The 17611-nt window shown below is 36.9% G+C and overlaps 1 protein-coding gene across 1 annotated transcript in view; it reads right to left on the bottom strand.

Moving 5' to 3' along the window:
- The window catches only part of LOC137039737 (uncharacterized), a 284691-nt gene extending 267896 nt beyond the window's left edge, over nt 1-16795 (bottom strand). Inside the window, exons 1-5 of the mRNA XM_067415014.1 lie at nt 16695-16795; nt 15843-15947; nt 7129-7212; nt 6819-6935; nt 3601-3679 (exon numbers count right to left, since the gene is read on the bottom strand). Of these exons, the coding sequence (XP_067271115.1) occupies nt 3601-3679; nt 6819-6935; nt 7129-7212; nt 15843-15947; nt 16695-16762 (453 nt within the window). The 5' untranslated portion in view covers nt 16763-16795. The remainder of the gene's footprint in view (nt 1-3600; nt 3680-6818; nt 6936-7128; nt 7213-15842; nt 15948-16694) is intronic.
- Nucleotides 16796-17611: the final 816 nt, after the last annotated feature.

Here is a 17611-nt window from a genome sequence, read left to right as displayed (position 1 = left end):
CTTTTAATTTGAAAGATGTCATTTGTTATTACTCTGACTCCGACAAATCTAAAGAATATATTTTCAATTTTTTTATTTTGTTTTTTCATCCATAAACAGAAATTTATGAGCTCAATTCCTTCTCTTTCACTTTTTTTGATTGAGGTAGACTCGCTGCTTAAATCTTTTAGATTAACTAGCAATAAAAAATGTGATCGATTCCTAAAACAATATGAACAATTATTTTGTAATGAATCTGATGTTCAAGTTTAACCAGCTTTCTCATATATTGATAACCCCCACCCCCTTTTTTTTTATACTTATATTGTCCCATGTCTTTTATGTCCATTTCTTGTGTATGTTAATGGTTTTTTGTTGTTGTTGTTGTTGTACTTATTTCTATTTTTTATTTTATTTTTATTTACTTGCTTAGATATTTGACTCTACATACAAATGTCTTTTTTGTCTTAACTCTAATGTTTTCCTGAAGGTTTTTGTATTTGTATATTCTTGAATTAAATAAAAAAAATAAATAAAAAAAGCACCATCTTCTCCCCAGATTTCTCTGCCGAGCAAAACGGTTTGTCAGCAGTGCGGGGAACTTGGCAGCGTGCGCAGCATCTCGTTCCCTATTCAGAGAACATACACTCTAAAAAATGCTGGGTTAAAAACAACCTAAGTTGGGTTGAAAATGCACCGACCCAACAATTGAGTTGTTTTAACCCAATGGTTGAGTTGTTTTAACCCAGTGGTTGAGTTGTTTTAACCCAGTGGTTGAGTTGTTTTAACCCAGTGGTTGGGTTGAATGTTGCTTAAGACAACCCAATTGCTGGGTAAGAACAACTCAACCATTGGGTTAAAACAACCCAATTGTTGGGTCGGTGCATTTTCAACCCAACTTGGGTTGTTTTTAACCCAGCATTTTTTAGAGTGTAGGTTACGTGACTATCCTGAGACGTTCTCTTTCATCTGCCGCATCTGACACTAACGTCAGGAAGACCTGAACGGATTAAGCTGACAGAACACGCGAACCCAGAGCCGTGTCAAGGTCTATACTATAGAACTTGACAAAAGTGCAGATCTGCATTCACACTAATGCACAGATCTCTTTTAAAATATAAGATGGGGTTTGTCCTGTCTGTTTAATCCCTTAAGACAATACTAACTGTGTTTATATTAATTATGTGTCATAAATGCATTTTGAGACGTGCAAGCATTTGAAACTGAAAGCCTTCTGCATTACAAACTGCATTAAGCACTGCATTACAAACAACATGAATTAAGCCTTCGTAGAGCAAGGCTGTAAGCGCAACATCAGGCATAAAGTTTCAGTGCGAATGTCACTGTTCAAACTTTCCGAACGTTTTGAATTTTTTTTTATATGGTTCAAGTTTTGTGTGTGCGTGTGTGTGTGTGTGTGTGTGTGTGAGAGAGAGAGAGAGAGAGAGAGAGAGAGAGAGAGAGAGAGAGAGAGAGAGAGAGAGAGAGAGAGAGAGAGAGAGAGAGAGAGAGAGAGAGAGAGAGAGAGAGAGAGAGAGAGAGAGAGAAATGGAAGCTAGCATATTATGGGTGTTTCTAAAACATACGCAGTGCCATTGCACACCTGCAGTTAAATGTTAAATTCTAAGCTCAGAATTGATCCAGAGTCATTGGAGAGAGAATCTTTTCTCCCACTCCTATTTTATAGTATAATCAACATAATATTATAGATTAAACACTAACTGTTCTGTCCTGTAAGCCAGGCCAGTAGGCATAACGTGCCAGGTTGATGCTTCTTCTGCAGACTTTCACTATCAGAGCAACCTGGGCTTTCATAACACCTGAGCAGTGCCACAGACTGATCGACTCCATGCCACACCACATTGCTGCAGTAATTCAGGCAAAATTACCGGAGAAGCGTAAAATTCCTGCAGTAATTTGATGCTTGCTTATGGATCCACCACAAGCTCAGCCCCCGCATACTTCGACTTGCTCCTACGAGTCTACACCCCCACCAGAAGGTACCAGAAGGTAGGCTTGTGGTACCATCACAGAGAGGCATGAAATCCCTCTCCAGAACTTTTTCATTCACCGTTCCCGGCTGGTGGAACGATCTTCCCACCTCGATCCACATGGCAGAATCACTGTCATCATTCAAAAGACAGCTAAAAACTCATCTCTTCCGTGAGCGCTTCATCTTATTATCATAAAAACTAAATCTTCTTTTTCTATTTCTACTTCTATTTCTCTTCAATTCCCTCCCTATTCTAGCATAGGCTACACTGAGTATTGTCCAAAACTTTGTATTTAAGGCACTTTTTGCATTTCTTCGCCTCTTCATGATAGATTGCTTCCTGTACTCCTCCGTTGTAAGTCGCTTTGGATAAAAAAATGTGTCTGCTAAATGCATAAATGTAAATCTAAATGCAAAAAGGAGCCCCAAATAGCCTGTGTAATGAATGTATATACAAGTTTCACTTTTTGAATGGAATTAGTGAAATAAATAAACTTTTTGATAATATTCTAATTATATTAGGGTGACCATATTTTGATTACTGAAAACCAGGACACATGCAATGAGATACTCAAATGAAACTCAAGTGCTGGTCAATTTAATTGGCCAATGGAAAATAGTGAAAACCAGGACATTTTCAATCCTTTATAAAATACAGCCAGGACAGGACTTGAAAACACGACGACTTCTGGAAAAACAGGGCGTTTGGTCACCCTTATTTTTATGAGCAGCACCTGTATGTGACTTTAGTGAAACTGCTATACCTTAGGGTGACCAAACATCCTGTTTCTTCATTCTTTTATCTTCATCATTTTGTCTTTCTTTCTCTATACTCTGATCTTCACAATCATCATCCGTTTTATACAATACTTTGGATTTTATCATAAACTATTATTTACTTTATTTATTTGTTTCTCTATAATTTTACATTTAATAATGTGTTTTCCTTATTCAAATTTGATCTTTGACCTAATCATTGCTTGTCTACCTGGATCCTAATACATCACAGGTTTAGCTGATTTCAGTTTCTGCCTGATTTCAGGTCAGTTTAAGATTAACTAGACTGTGAATTTGTCCTATTTCAATTCTACTGTGTTATTCCTATGTATGTCTGCACTATGTCTGTACTTTCTTCTGCCCTAGAAGCTCCTGTCAATAAGACATTATTTGTGTGTGTAAACATACTTGGCAATAAAGCTCATTCTGATTTTTAGAACTATTATAAAGCAGCTGCAACATGAGATAAGATAGTGTCATTATTCAGCTCCAGTCAGTAAAGTTCATTCAGTTAAGTTCACTAAAAGTAAGCTTTATAAACTATAAATAATATTTCAATTCAGCTAGAACCAGCTCTGCAGAAGACAATAGTGTTGTTTGATATTTTCTGAAAAAAAATAGTAAATTAGAAGTGATCATGTCTCTCTCACAATTCAATAATGGCACAGGTCATAGAGGTTATTTTTTGTACTGGACACTCAAATATGGGTCCATTGAGTGCACTGGTGCTGGAAAAAAAATCCCATGGGAAACACTGCAGTTTATTAGCTGTCATTTTTAAACATTTAAAAAATAACCTATAGTTTTTATTCATATAAATATAAACACATAAATATAAACTTTTTTCCTACCTGGAAAATCCAGTGGAGATTTTCTCTGAAATTCTTGCGGAATCGGTTATTCTGGACGTTTGATTTTGGATACGGAACCCTGTAAACAAAATCAATTTGACCAATTTCAATAAAATATTTTTTTTTCTAGACAATATCTTAGATAAATCTAATATAAACAATATTTTTATTGAGACTTTTCTTTTAACAGTAAATTTCCGTTACCGTGTGTGAAGAACAATACAATCTCTAGTCTAGTGTTGTGATCAAACAGACACCCGGTAGAAAGTAACACGATTTAGAAACCACAATGAACTCCAGAAAGATAAAGTAATTTTATGCGAAACCATAGATCATTATCTACAGATCAGGCATAATAACAGGAAAATAAACACACAGTATCGGATTTGGATGGGTTGTGTCTGACCGATACCTGATCTGGTAAATCATAGTGGTATAGGAGCCGATACCGATCTGATCTAATTGGTTCGGTGCATCTCTACTTCTTATCTCTCCTTTATATTTTATATTTTCCTTCTGAAGCCAATTTTACTGTGTGCAGTGACAAATATACAGTAACAATGAACATCACAGTTATAAAGCCATAACTGTCAGGCTTGTGCACAATTCAGAATTGAATTGAGAATGACTCCCAAATTTCAATTCAATTCTTGAATTTGAATTGATGTCAAAAACAGGATATAGAATTACAATTTGAATTTGAATTAAAGGAAGCAGAATTTAAATTCAAGAAAAGTTCTAAGAAATGCATATACATGTCCATCTTGCCATAGCAGCTTCATCTGTTGAGATAATCTTTAGTGTTGCAGGAAAAATCTTCAGACCAGAACGGTGCAGACTCAATGATAGAACATTTGAGGAGCGATTGAGAACTAGATCATCAGTGTTGCTCTGTGAGTTTTGCATTGGAATTAATGATAACTGCATTTACAACTACATTGTGTTATTTTATTACTTTGAAATGAAAATGACATTTGAACAAAACTAATTAAACAACAATAAGGGGGTAATTTATTTCAATTGATCATTATCTATATTTTAGAACAAAATGTATGCAGGGTTGAGGAGTGACACTGAAAAAAATTAATCATGGGTCATGTAATTTTCACCCAAAAAAATAAGGTGACAATTAAAAATAGTGTGTATCTTTTTAAATATTATTATTATTATATATTATTTATAAGACAATTGTGGTTCAGTGTTGTATAAAAAAAACTTATTTTTTTTAAGGAAATGTAAGCAATTTTGAGGCTTGAATTAAGAACTGATGAAGCAGATAAAATAAACAAGTAACCTTATTTTGCTTAATTTTAAGAGAATTAGCTCAATCGTGTAGTTTTATTTATAGACACCATTGTTAGCTTCCAGCATGCTTTGCATATGGCTCAACAAAATTATTTCTGTTATGTTGAAGTTTTGACCCTTACCATTGTGCAGAAGTGTAGAGCTTATGGTTAGGTTGTGATGTGAATAACTGCAAGTATTATTATTATTATTGTTATTGTTATGATTTGTATTATGATTATTATTATGAAGAATGTTGCTTGGTTCACTGAGCAATAACTTTGCTCGGCAACTAATGTAAAATTACATTACAAAAATTACATTAGCAAAAATTACATTAGCTCGGCGCTAATGTAAAATTTAGACTATAGAAACGAGAGTGCAGTGCGGATCACATGCGCGAGTCGGCGCAGACAACAAACATATTGACCCATTTGAATTCTGCACAGAATGCAGCATTTCAAAGTGATATGGAGGAGATTATGATGGAAAACAGTGTTAGAGGAAACTGCTGGCTTTACCAAGCAGAGAAAGGTCCGCTCTTGCGCTCTAGTCAAACTGTATATTAACGAAACGCTATTGGCTGTTTCAAAAAAGGGGAGGAGCTGCTAACTGCTGAAGCCGTTTCAGGGGAAATTACGTCAACACATTGAATAATGCGGCACGTTTCAAGGCACTTCAGTGGACCTTTAAGAACTATTTTTGTAATAACAAAAATAACTGAATGTTTAAGTACAATAATGCACCAAAAATATATACAGCTCTGGAAAAAAAATTAAGAGAAATCAATGGTAAGTGGTCTCTTGATTTTTTTCAGAGCTGTAAAAGTACAATTTTCAAACAGATTAAAGTGCAAAAGAATTAGGCTATAAAGAACAACAGGTAACAAATTACAATAACGTCTCATTATTTAATGCATTAACTAAGATTGAGCAATAGCTACTTCCTTTTGTCTTCTGAGTTTCTGAGTTTTTAGACTGGCAGTTTAGTTCAGAACAGGGCACAGTTCTTATGAAAAATTGGTCATGTGAAAGCTGTCATGCGGACCTGGGAGCGCACCAGAACCACACCATACCTGGAGGAGGAATAAAGCGCGGCCCCGTTAAGAGATGCGCGTCCCCCATTGAATTGCCGGTATTTTGTGTGTGTGTGCAGAATTGCGCCGCAATTCACACGAACAGTGTGAGAAACACGGACTTGGAGCGCTTTTGTTTAGAAAAGTAAACTGCGTATTCGTTTTGGCCGATTGCAATGTATTTAGTTCAATAAAACCTGTAATGTAAGTGGTAATGGTGTTAATGATTTACCTCAGAACAGTTCTAATCATTAGGGCATGTTGTAGTCCAGATTAAAACATAAAAATGTTTAAGTTTGAAAATAAATAGCCTATTAAGTCTTTAAGTATTAAGTATTTGGTGCTGTGATGAACAACATTGAGATTACAAAAAATGAATACCTGTTTTGAAAACTACACGCGGTTTCTTTTGTTTGCGGGGTAACCGCTGCATTCTGCAGTTCATCAGCGCCCTCTGCTGTCATTGTGCGCCACTTCATTAGCGCGTCTCCACTCATTCGTGTGCTTCTCATTTACATCTGAGTGCGTGTCCCTTTGACGCAGAATACAGCGGTGTTGAGCATTTATACGGTTGATGGGCAAAGTATTCTTGAGTGCATTATAAAAAAAACTATTAATTGTTAATAAATTATTATTTACGATATTTTAAAGTGCCCGTGTTATCGTTTAAAGTTATCGTGATAAATCGCATTATTGAAAATCGGCACATGTCTAGCCAGCATCAAACTAAAATTCTGAATTTTGCACAAGCCTGGTACATGTTATAGTAAATTCAGTTAATTATACATTTTGGCATTGCAAATTATTTATATTGTAAATTAAGCAGTGCAAGTTAAACAGTATAATCTTCTGTTCCTACCCTTTGAGAAGAAGTGATGCCAGTTCCACATCACTCTTCAGTCCCTTCCGTAACTTTAGCGTTTGCCACCGAGTAAATTCTGCACCAATATTTACTGTGGTCTTCTGCTCTTTGTCACTAAAACAGACAAAAATATTTCACACAGGAGGTTAATCACGTTCACAGTCGTATTCATCAAGGTTAAACCATCAGGAGCAGGTTATATCTACCTGGCATCCATCAGTATAAAAAAGGTTTTAAAATACAGTTTGATACATAAACTTTCTAACACAGGCTATATGTGAACAAATATATTATATGCATATTATACCTTTTGTAAGGTGATGTTTTTAAGTTCGCTACTTCACCTTCCGACTGGTCACTCTTCACAGACACAGCTCTAGACACATGTGAGCTTGACATGAAGAGAAAAAAAAAACATGTTACTACAAGAGGTAATTCAGTCTCATTTGAAAGTATTTTGGCTCACTACTATGGACATAATAATCAGGGTATCATTCGTTCAGGTGATTTTTTTTTAATTACATATTAAAAATAGAAATATGAGAAAATGGCACTTTTTCAGTTTTTTTACATTAAAAAATACAAAACGCGAATAAATGTTTAGAAAAATGAATAAACAGCTGGAATATTCAATCTCTACATGTGGGAGGAAATGAAACAGCCTTTTCTAATTGGTCAGCCCGAAGATCAAGTCAAGCCATCATTTAGCCTAGAAATCTAGACGCACCCTAGCGGCAGCATATTCTAATCTGCCTGCGAGTGTTGTCTAGCAACTCTCAATACAGTAAACAGCAAACTCTGGTCGGCCAATCACGAGTCGGTGGGCGGGGCTTAACATAATGACGACGGCCAAGTTGAGCTTGCATGCTTCTAGTAAACACAGAAACTGGCAAACGGCGGCGGTCTTTCGAATCAGCTTTGACCGCGACTCTGGAAGACTTGGAGTTAAGCTTTTCTCTGAGAAAAGAACAAAGAACGGCACTGAAGTCATTCTTAAGAATGGAAGATGTGTTCTGAGTTTTGACGACCGGATGCGGCGAAAGTTTAATCTTTCAACTAGCTCTGGTTGGTTGTAGCGCTATCCAATTGCGTACACACCGTGCAGAGGGAGTTTGAAAGACAACCGTTTGTCCCACCCCTCGGATTGATCCTGGTCATGAGTTTCCAGACCAAACATCTTGATGTGGGTCTGGCTTGTCAGGCTAGCCATCATTATGACTGTCTGTAAATCGGAGCACAGAAATAATAAAACATAATACTCTTCTGAGTTGTATAATATAGGTATTGAGTTTTATTCAATTTTATAAGGAATTTAAGGATGTACTGCCTTGTGCACAATGTAAACTGCTGCACATTTGCACACAGGACTGAAATGCAAGATTTTCATAAATGTAATAACTTTGTAATGTAATAAAAACAATTTTGGTTTGTTTCTCACCAAACCCTACAGTAAACTTCCAGAACACTTAGAAAAGAGTTACATAGATAATTTTATGAAAGATTTGCATCCGCTCAAGTGAGTCACCATTCTCTGCCATTAAATAGGAGTGCAAGCAGATTTTTTTGTTTTGTTTTTTTGTTACAAAAAAAGCAGGTAATAAGCCTTCGTAATATCAAGGTGAGTTATCCCAGCACACACAGTTCAAATAAGTTGTAATGGGTTAAAGGGGCTTTATGTAGGATGGACACCCAGTAGTTGAACTAGGTATTGCAATCCAAACTCAAAATATTTGAGCAGGGTTTTTTTTTCACCCGGCCCCCTCCTCCTCAGACTTGAAGCACACGCGGGTTGCCAGATTTTCAGCAGCGTCTCATTTAAAGTTCTAGTGAACCGGAAGTAGTGAATGAGTTTTCTTCAGTGCTGTGACATTTCAAAGTGAAACGGAATATTGAATAGAGGGTAGGGTTTTACTTCTGTGCTCCTCCTCTCCATCTCTCACTAATAGCAGACTAACGGCTGGAGTGGAGTGTTTAAGGATATTCAAACCCAAGCCGCCAAACTGAAATCATCTTTTCAGATATTTTTTATTAAAGATTACAGCGACAAACATTTTTTTTCTGTGTATTAACTTGCATAGATTAATTGTTCACCCTAAGACCTGTAATGTGTACTAAGAAAGTAAATAGGGTCAATTTGTATTTCATGATAAAAAAGTTCAAAAAAAGAAAGAAAAAAAAGTTCAGAAAAGTAACTGTTAGATTGCAAAGTAAGAAAGAAATTACAGTATTTTACACCTCACAAGGAATAACAAGTCAATTTTATTACAGTCACTTTTCATAAAGCTGAAGTCTGTCACTTTTTGTACTTTTAGCAGTTAATAAACAGAACTGCATGCACAGAACATTGCAGCCAGAGCTACTTCTCTCAGTAGACAGAGTCAAGCAGGTACTGTGCTCCTCCACAGTGATTCCTACTAGACCAATCTGAAACAGTCCCAATATAAACACTTATAAGTGTACCATAATGTCTGCTATCGTTCCCCGTGCACTGCCTTATCTCCCTTCAAGGGCATGCCACAGAACTGAACTGTAAACATCTTAAGTTATGGCTGACATTCTCACAACACAAACTGAGACTCTTACTCGCACCATACACACCCACCCCGATCCCATCCCCTCCTCCATCCGTCTGCCTCTTCCCTCCCTTCCTCCCTTACCCAATCCAAACAAAAAATTCCATCACGTGACCACGTGTGCTGTGTTATGTTATGTTATGTTGTGTTTCTTATGTATGTACGTATGCTATGCTTTGCAAAATCTGCATTTTTTTTTTTTTTTATCTTCGGAGAGCGTGTGGCAGCGCTGGTAAATAGCTGCAGCCCGGAGGCTTGCTCCAAGAAACAAATTTCGTTGCAGTGTACTTGTACATTTGTAATGACAATAAACTTCTATCTATCTATCTATAATGATTCAGGGTAAGGCAAAAACACGGTTTGGAAAATGGATTAATGTTGTACACATCTTATTATATAATTTTTTATAAATCTTGAACACCAAAAAAAGGGCACAAAGCTCCCATTCCACCACATCCCAAATATGGTCTATTGGGTTGAGATCTGGTGACTGTGGGAGCCATTTTAGTACAGTGAACTCATTGTCATGTTCAAGAAACCAATTTGAAATGATTCAAGCTTTGTGACATGGTGCATTATACTGCTGGAAGTAGCCATCAGAGGATGGGGTACATGGTGGTCATAAAGGGATGGACATGGTCAGAAACAATGCTAAGGTAGGCCGTGGCATTTAAACGATGCCCAATTGGAACTAAGGGGCCTAAAGTGTGTCAAGAAAACATCCCCCACACCATTACACCACCACCACTAGCCTCCACATTGTTAACAAGGCATGATGGATCCATGTTCTTATTCTGTTTACGCCAAATTCTGACTCTACCATCTGAATGTCTCAACAGAAATAGAGACTCCTCAGACCAGGCAACATTTTTCCAGTCTTCAACTGTCCAATTTTGGTGAGGTTGTGCAAATTGTAGCCTCTTTTTTCTATTTATAGTGGAGATTAGTGATACCCAGTGGAGTCTTCTGCTGTTGTAGCCCATCCGCCTCAAGGTTGTGCATGTTGTGGCTTCACAAACGCTTTGCTGCATACCTTGGTTGTAATGAGTGGTTATTTCAGTCAAAGTTGCTCTTCTATCTGCTTGAATCATTCGGCCCATTCTCCTCTGACCTCTAGCATCAACAAGGCACTTTCGCTCACAGGACTGCCACATACTGGATGTTTTACCGTTTTCACACCATTCTTTGTAAATCCTAGAAATGGTTGTGCGTGCAAATCCCAGTAACTGAGCAGATTGTGAAATACTCAGAGCTGGCCCATCTAGCACCAACAACCATGCCACGCTCAAAATTCCTTAAATCACCTTCCTTTCCCATTCTGACATTCAGTTTGGAGTTCAGGAGATTGTCTTGACCAGGACCACACCCCTAAATGCATTGAAGCAACTGCAATTGATTGGTTGATTAGATAATTGCATTAATGAGAAATTGAACAGGTGTTCCTAATAATCATTTAGGTGAGTGTATCATTGCCTGTTCTGTATTTCCATTATGAATGTACAAGTCCTAGTGGCTACCTGTGTAATTGAATAAGCATTAACGAGTAAAACTGTTTACAAATTTCTTTCAAAAAATAATTGATTTATTTTTGTATTACTCAAGTTCAAGCACATACACCAACTTAGCATCACTGTACTGCAAAACAAATTAAACATTTTGTTAGATTTGATGTGTAGCGACTCAGGCGAATCAAACACACAATCGCCAGTTACATTTAACAAATATGTTTTGAATGCTTTGTGCTTAGAAACAGACCTTCCCCCAACACAACAGAGAAAGATTCTCTGTTACCCTGGAAACCATCTGATAAGAAGTTTTACGGCCCAAAAGAATTTGGCCACATGAAAGGTCCAGAGTTAGAGTTTGTAAAACACACGTTTTTGCCTCAAATTATAGACAACCATCTATAAATGAACATGCACCCCTGGACATTGTATGTAAACACATAATTGTCTTGTAAAATGTTTCTTCTGTATGGTATTTTGCATCTTTTTGTCTTTGTCTTAACAACTTACTAGTTCAGGTAACCTCATATATGTCATGTCTCCTATCAAATTAATGCTCACTTCACGACTTACACTTCCATGTATATCACTTATTCAGAAAATGCAGTGTGTGTTTGTTGCATTAATTAGAATATGAATGGTCAGAGACCCACTGATTCTCGCTTGGAACAAAGAGCCATAAAATCTTCTGAGGAATTTCCCGCCTGGAAATCCCAACAATCTCATTGGTTAAGTCTAACCCCGGAGGGTGGGACTACTCCCAGACTTTAAAAGGAGGTGCTCGGATGCCCTCCCGCTCTCTCTCTTCTCTCTCTGGGAACCAACATGTCATCTGGCTGGCCCTTGAGCCAGGCCACCAATGCAGGCCCTCCAAGCAGGCCCCAACTCTTCCCCTCTTCCTCCTCTTCCCTCCTCGCTTCGCTTTTGCATCGCATCAAATTCCTAGCCCCGAGGGCATTTCTTCAGGGAGAACACAGAGCATCTCTAGAGCAACCAGCCGCTCCACCCCGACCTCGGAAAGAACCGCCGGACACGCAGGACATTTGAACTCGGAACACACGCACACACGCAAGAAGCCAAAACTAAAGCAAGTATTCTTATTTCCAAATTCAAACTGCTGTTAAGAGGGTGTGTTATTTTCCCGTTGGGACAAGTTAACTCTGTGAAGGTTGTATTTGATGAACTGAAGAAAGCTGTTTTCCCCCCCCCCCACTCTCTTTGTCTCTCTCTCTCTCTCTCTCTCTCTCTCACTCGTCACATCTACGTCCGTTGAGGACGTAGATGTGACGAGAGCCTCCTGTCTGACAGCTGTAGGTCTTCTAGTAGATGTGGAAAGTGAAAGCTGAATCACGTTGTTTAAATATTTTCTCCCGTTGCTTTTGGCTCACTATGGGCTTCTCCCCATTCTTTCCCCTTGACTTTATCAGACTTTATGTCTCCACGTCCCCCCGACTGTCTCATAGACAGTAAAAGATTGCCTGCGAGCGTCTCCTCAGGTCTATACGGTAATTTCTCAACTGTGCGACAGAGTCGCGTTGGTTATGACGCAATCGTTAGCCTATTTTTACAAAAACAGCTTCTGCGGGGCGATGGTGTAAGATACAAGGTAATGGAGTCTTTTATGCATTGTCGTGTTTCTTTAGAAATAAACAATGGACAAATGGAGTCTTTAAACGCCTCTGATGTAAAGTTATTCACTGTCAAAGTGACTCAGAAATGAATGGGAGTCAATGGGATGCTAACAGCAGGTGATGGCTTGGTTAGCAATGGCAGCCCCTAGGGGTGGAACGCTTTCCGAGCGCTAGATTACCCCCTTGGTGAGACCCAGTAAAAGTGCGGGGGATGAAAATACACTTTATTAAAAGTGCGGGGGACACGCCGAACCACTTCCACCCCACTGAATTAACGTTAGTCTTCTCCTCTTATCAACTATTTCTTTCTCCTTACTTGTGGAAGTTCGTTCAGTCACATTTGTGTTGCGGTCAGGGAAACTCTTTTTGTAGCTAAAACTTGCCGCGTTGGATCTATCAGCCTACTACTGCTGAGCACTGACTGCGTTTCTGTGGTGTACGTCATCACGCAAGTAGCCAATCATGTTCTGCTCTTTTTGACGGCTGCGCCCTGAACGTCAGTCAGTGAGGAATGCTGTAATGTATTTATCGAAATATCGGAAATGTGTTTAAAAATCATATCACTGTTATTGAAAAAAATTATATCGCGATATATATTGATGTTGAATTATTGTCCAGCCCTAATATATATATATATATATATATATATATATATATATATATATATATATATATATATATATATATATATATATATATATATATATATATATGGCAACATGAGAAATTATATGTATGTATGTATGTATATATATATATATATATATATATATATATATATATATATATATATATATATATATATATATATATATACATATATATATATATATATATATATATATATATATATATATATATATTAGGGCTGGGACAACGCGTCGACGTCATCCAAAAATACGTCGACGCAAAATATGCGCGTCGATTCGTCAGACTCAAAATAAAGATGGCGGCGCCGGAGAGTAGTAGCAACCATAGATGTACATAATAAAGTATATTATGTAATTAAGTATATTATTTATTATGTATATCTATGGTAGCAACACCAGTGGCTCCTCAGACCTTCAGAAGTGCAAGGCTTGCGGGTTGGCCACAGTCTATGGGGTTGGCGCGCGGTGCGCACGGAGCATCACAGGCATGCGCGCACGCGTTTTGTTGTCACGGCTACATAAACAAATTTCTGCACACAGGAAGACAGATGTTTTGGTAATATTTGATGTATTTTAATCACAAAAACAAACGTTTGCATCAAGTGAAAGCATCGGACACATTGGCTACGTTACCTACATAATAAGCTGTTTTAAATTTAAAATGTTCAATGTCTAATCGCGCTGATGTGTCCGAGGGTATCCATCCTCTAAGTGAGCAGTTTCATCCCAGGACTATTCCGGTTTTAAACGGAGTATTGGCGCCCATAATGCACTCTACATGTAACTGTTTTCACGGTCATGCCGCGGATGCGCGTGGCGTTTCTGTTGCGGGTCAGCCACGGGGCTGCGTGGCGTTTTCTCTGCCTTTGCACACTAGAAGCGTGTCTGACGCAGCGCTGCTGCTGCTATTGATGCGGAGGGAAGCCCTATTCCTAATGTTAAACATAAATAGCCTACTGATACAGCAAAGACAACGTCGGGAGTAGCCACATATCTATGGTATTGACGGCAAAATAGGCTACAGAATATTTCGTTCTGTATTGACAGTTGCAATATTTCAAAATCGATAATTGACGTTTTTTATTATTACAATTAGGCCTATATCTGCATTTATGTAAACCTACAGTCTTTCAAACATGAAAATGTAATTTTAATATGTATTTGTGTCAAAATGATATATAAATATCTTTTCCTATTCTATTTTGCATGGAGACGCTCCCAACACACGTGAAAAATAGGCGCTCTTCTATTTCCAGCATGCACGCGTTTTCCGCGCGTCACAGGCAGTGTGCAAACTCCAACCTGTTAACATGTGAGCCGAAACAAAAACGGACACGCCACGCAGCCGAGACGCTCACGCTTGCAGTGTGTCCCTGGATTTGATTAACCAACTTGTTGATATTTAATCGATGGGCATAGCCTGTAGGCTGAGTTGCATACATAGAAAAATCGTATAATATGTTTCTTTGTTGTAGGTTAATACTATTTATTTGTGTGTGTGTGTGTGTGTGTGTGTGTGTGTGTGTGTGTGTGTGTGTGTGTGTGTGTGTGTGTGTGTGTGTGTGTGTGTGTAGCCTACTTTATGTTTTCAAGGTTTTATTGAATGCTTTGCTCTTGTATAGTCTTACTTTGGAATTTTAAGAGCAATAAACATATATTGAAATGTTAAGGAATTCATTTTTTCATTCAGATAATTAAATCAACATGTATAAATTGCTATTAGGCAATTAATGGGGAGATAATCGGTAATCGAATCGAATCGTAACCGAATCGGACAGGAAAAATTAATCGTTAGATTAATCGATGCATCGAAAAAATAATCGATAGATTAACCGTTAAAAAAATAATCGTTTATCCCAGCCCTAATATATATATATATATATATATATATATATATATATATATATATATATATATATATATATATATATATATATGCACACATACATATAATTAATTTCTCATGTTGCATTTACTGAAATTATTAAAACTAATAATTAGTTTTAGTAGCCTATATATTGATTTAACATAAATACCTTTTTTATTGCACCTGTCTGTTCTGTTCAATGTTACTTTCATATTGAAGTCCATGGTTATAATTATTCATAAGTATGTAGTGTCATAACTACATCTCTGACGTTTATAACAAACAAAACAGTTTGGAAATTGGTTGAAAATTGAGAGTTGTGGTTATTTAAAAGTACATGCACCATTAAAACACACTGTTACGAGTGAGCGAGCTGCCTGTGACAAGATGGCCACAAGTTGCGAACGGCGACTTCCATTGGCCAACAGCGCGCACGAGACATCTAGCCTTTATTATGGATATCTATGACTCTGGCGACCAAGCAAAAGAATGAAGAAATGTAAATAATGTAACATAAATCACACAAAATACTTTTTGGTTTGTGATGGTGTTCCCTCACTGCAGAATACACGTGAGCCTGATCTTTCACTAACAACACAAAGGAGGATATTCAGTCTCAATTGAAGAAGTTTTGATAATTAAAATACAATTAAACAAACTATAAGAATATATTTTTGTTCTTCTCTCACCAATGAAAGGTCAAATTGTTTGTTTGAGAAACAAAACTCTGATATTAAAAAGTAATCATTCAAAATTGAGACAGTTTGTGTGACCAACAACAAGAACATTAAATACCTTTTTGAAGGTGATGGTGTTTTCTCACTGAAATTTGGTCCGTCACCTTTTGAACGGTAACTCTTCATAGACAAAGAACTGAATACAGGTGAATCTGATCTTTCACTAAAGACACAGGGTGATAAAAAAACACTATTAAAGAAGATTAATACAACATTGGCTGGATGAATGTGTTTACGTGTGATTGTCTATTCAGTCAGTCAAGATCATTCACATCCACCACAATCAAGACATTTAAATAATGTAACATAAATCACATAGAATAACTTTTGGTTTGTGATGGTGTTTTGATCGTTTTCTGGGCCTGATGTCAATAAAAGCTTTTCTTTTACTATCAAGGAAGTTTTTATTGCCGAAACGTACAGGATATTCTTATATCATGATGAACTTGTATACTGTATATCAAAGGCTCAAGGGAAAGTTGATTTCTCAGTTCATCACCCCTTTAATATTAACCTTTTGTACTTTAACTCCACAACTACCAGCAGTGGCATGTCTTACCCATTTTATAAGTGTTTTTTCTGCCACAAAATGAGATGCCAATAAAAGCTAACTATATCCTGCTGCATCCTTTTATGGACTTTAGACTTCAGACCATCTAATTTCTGCCTTCTATATGCACTTACAAACACTGAGTATTAGTTCTCTTTTGACTCAGTATGACTGAGTTACTCTTGGCTTGATAACTTCATATTTATGATCTCAGTCATTTGGACAAACACTTGGACAAATATTTGACAAACCAACTGTCTAATGTTTGACTGCAAATTTGAGAAACAAAACTCTGATATTATAAAGTAATCATTCAAAATTGAGACAGTTTGTGTGACCAACAACAAGAACATTAAATACCTTTTTGAAGGTGATGGTGTTTTCTCACTGAAATTTGGTCCGTCACCTTTTGAACGGTAACTCTTCATAGACAAAGAACTGAATACAGGTGAATCTGATCTTTCACTAAAGACACAGGGTGATAAAAAAAACACTATTAAAGAAGATTCTTCAGTCTCATTTGAAGAGAATGTGTCCTTCTTACAACATTGGCTGGATGAATGTGTTTACGTGTGATTGTCTATTCAGTCAGTCAAGATCATTCACATCCACCACAATGAAGACATTTAAATAATGTAACATAAATCACATAGAATAACTTTTGGTTTGTGAATCTTTCACTGATCTTTCCCTAATAAAACAAAGAGGAGAGAAAGAAAGAAAGAAAGAAAGAAAGAAAGAAAGAAAGAAAGAAAGAAAGAAAGAAAGAAAGAAAGAAAGAAAGAAAGAAAGAAAGAAAGAAAGAAAGAAAGAAAGAAAAAGAAAGAAAGAAAGAAAGATTTTACTGAAATGGGTAATTGAGTCTTATTGAAGAGCAGGGCCGTGCACAGACATTTTGAGGGGCAGTGGCCCAAACCAAAATAAAAGGAGCACTATAAGGGGGTTGAGTATCATCTTAATATAGAGAATGATTAACAAACCTTTTACAATACTGTAAATACAACTGGCTTTAATGCTAATTCAATGTATGTTGCTGTAATTATGCTTCCAAAAAGTTGATTCTGCGCTAATTTGTTTTTTTTCTTTTTTTTCTATTGGAGATTTAAGTAGCAAATGAGAATCATTAAAATTATTAACATGATAAACAGCTAACTGACTTTTGTTGACATTTATTGACATGGCATGGTTATGATTCAAATGGTAAATATAATATATTAAGTTGAGTGTCCACCTTAGAGATAATTATCATATTTATATAAAAAAAGATAATAATCATA

Source organism: Pseudorasbora parva, chromosome 14 (assembly GCF_024679245.1).
Source record: "Pseudorasbora parva isolate DD20220531a chromosome 14, ASM2467924v1, whole genome shotgun sequence".
Lineage (NCBI taxonomy): Eukaryota > Metazoa > Chordata > Actinopteri > Cypriniformes > Gobionidae > Pseudorasbora > Pseudorasbora parva.
This window is presented reverse-complemented; position numbering and strand designations above follow the sequence as displayed.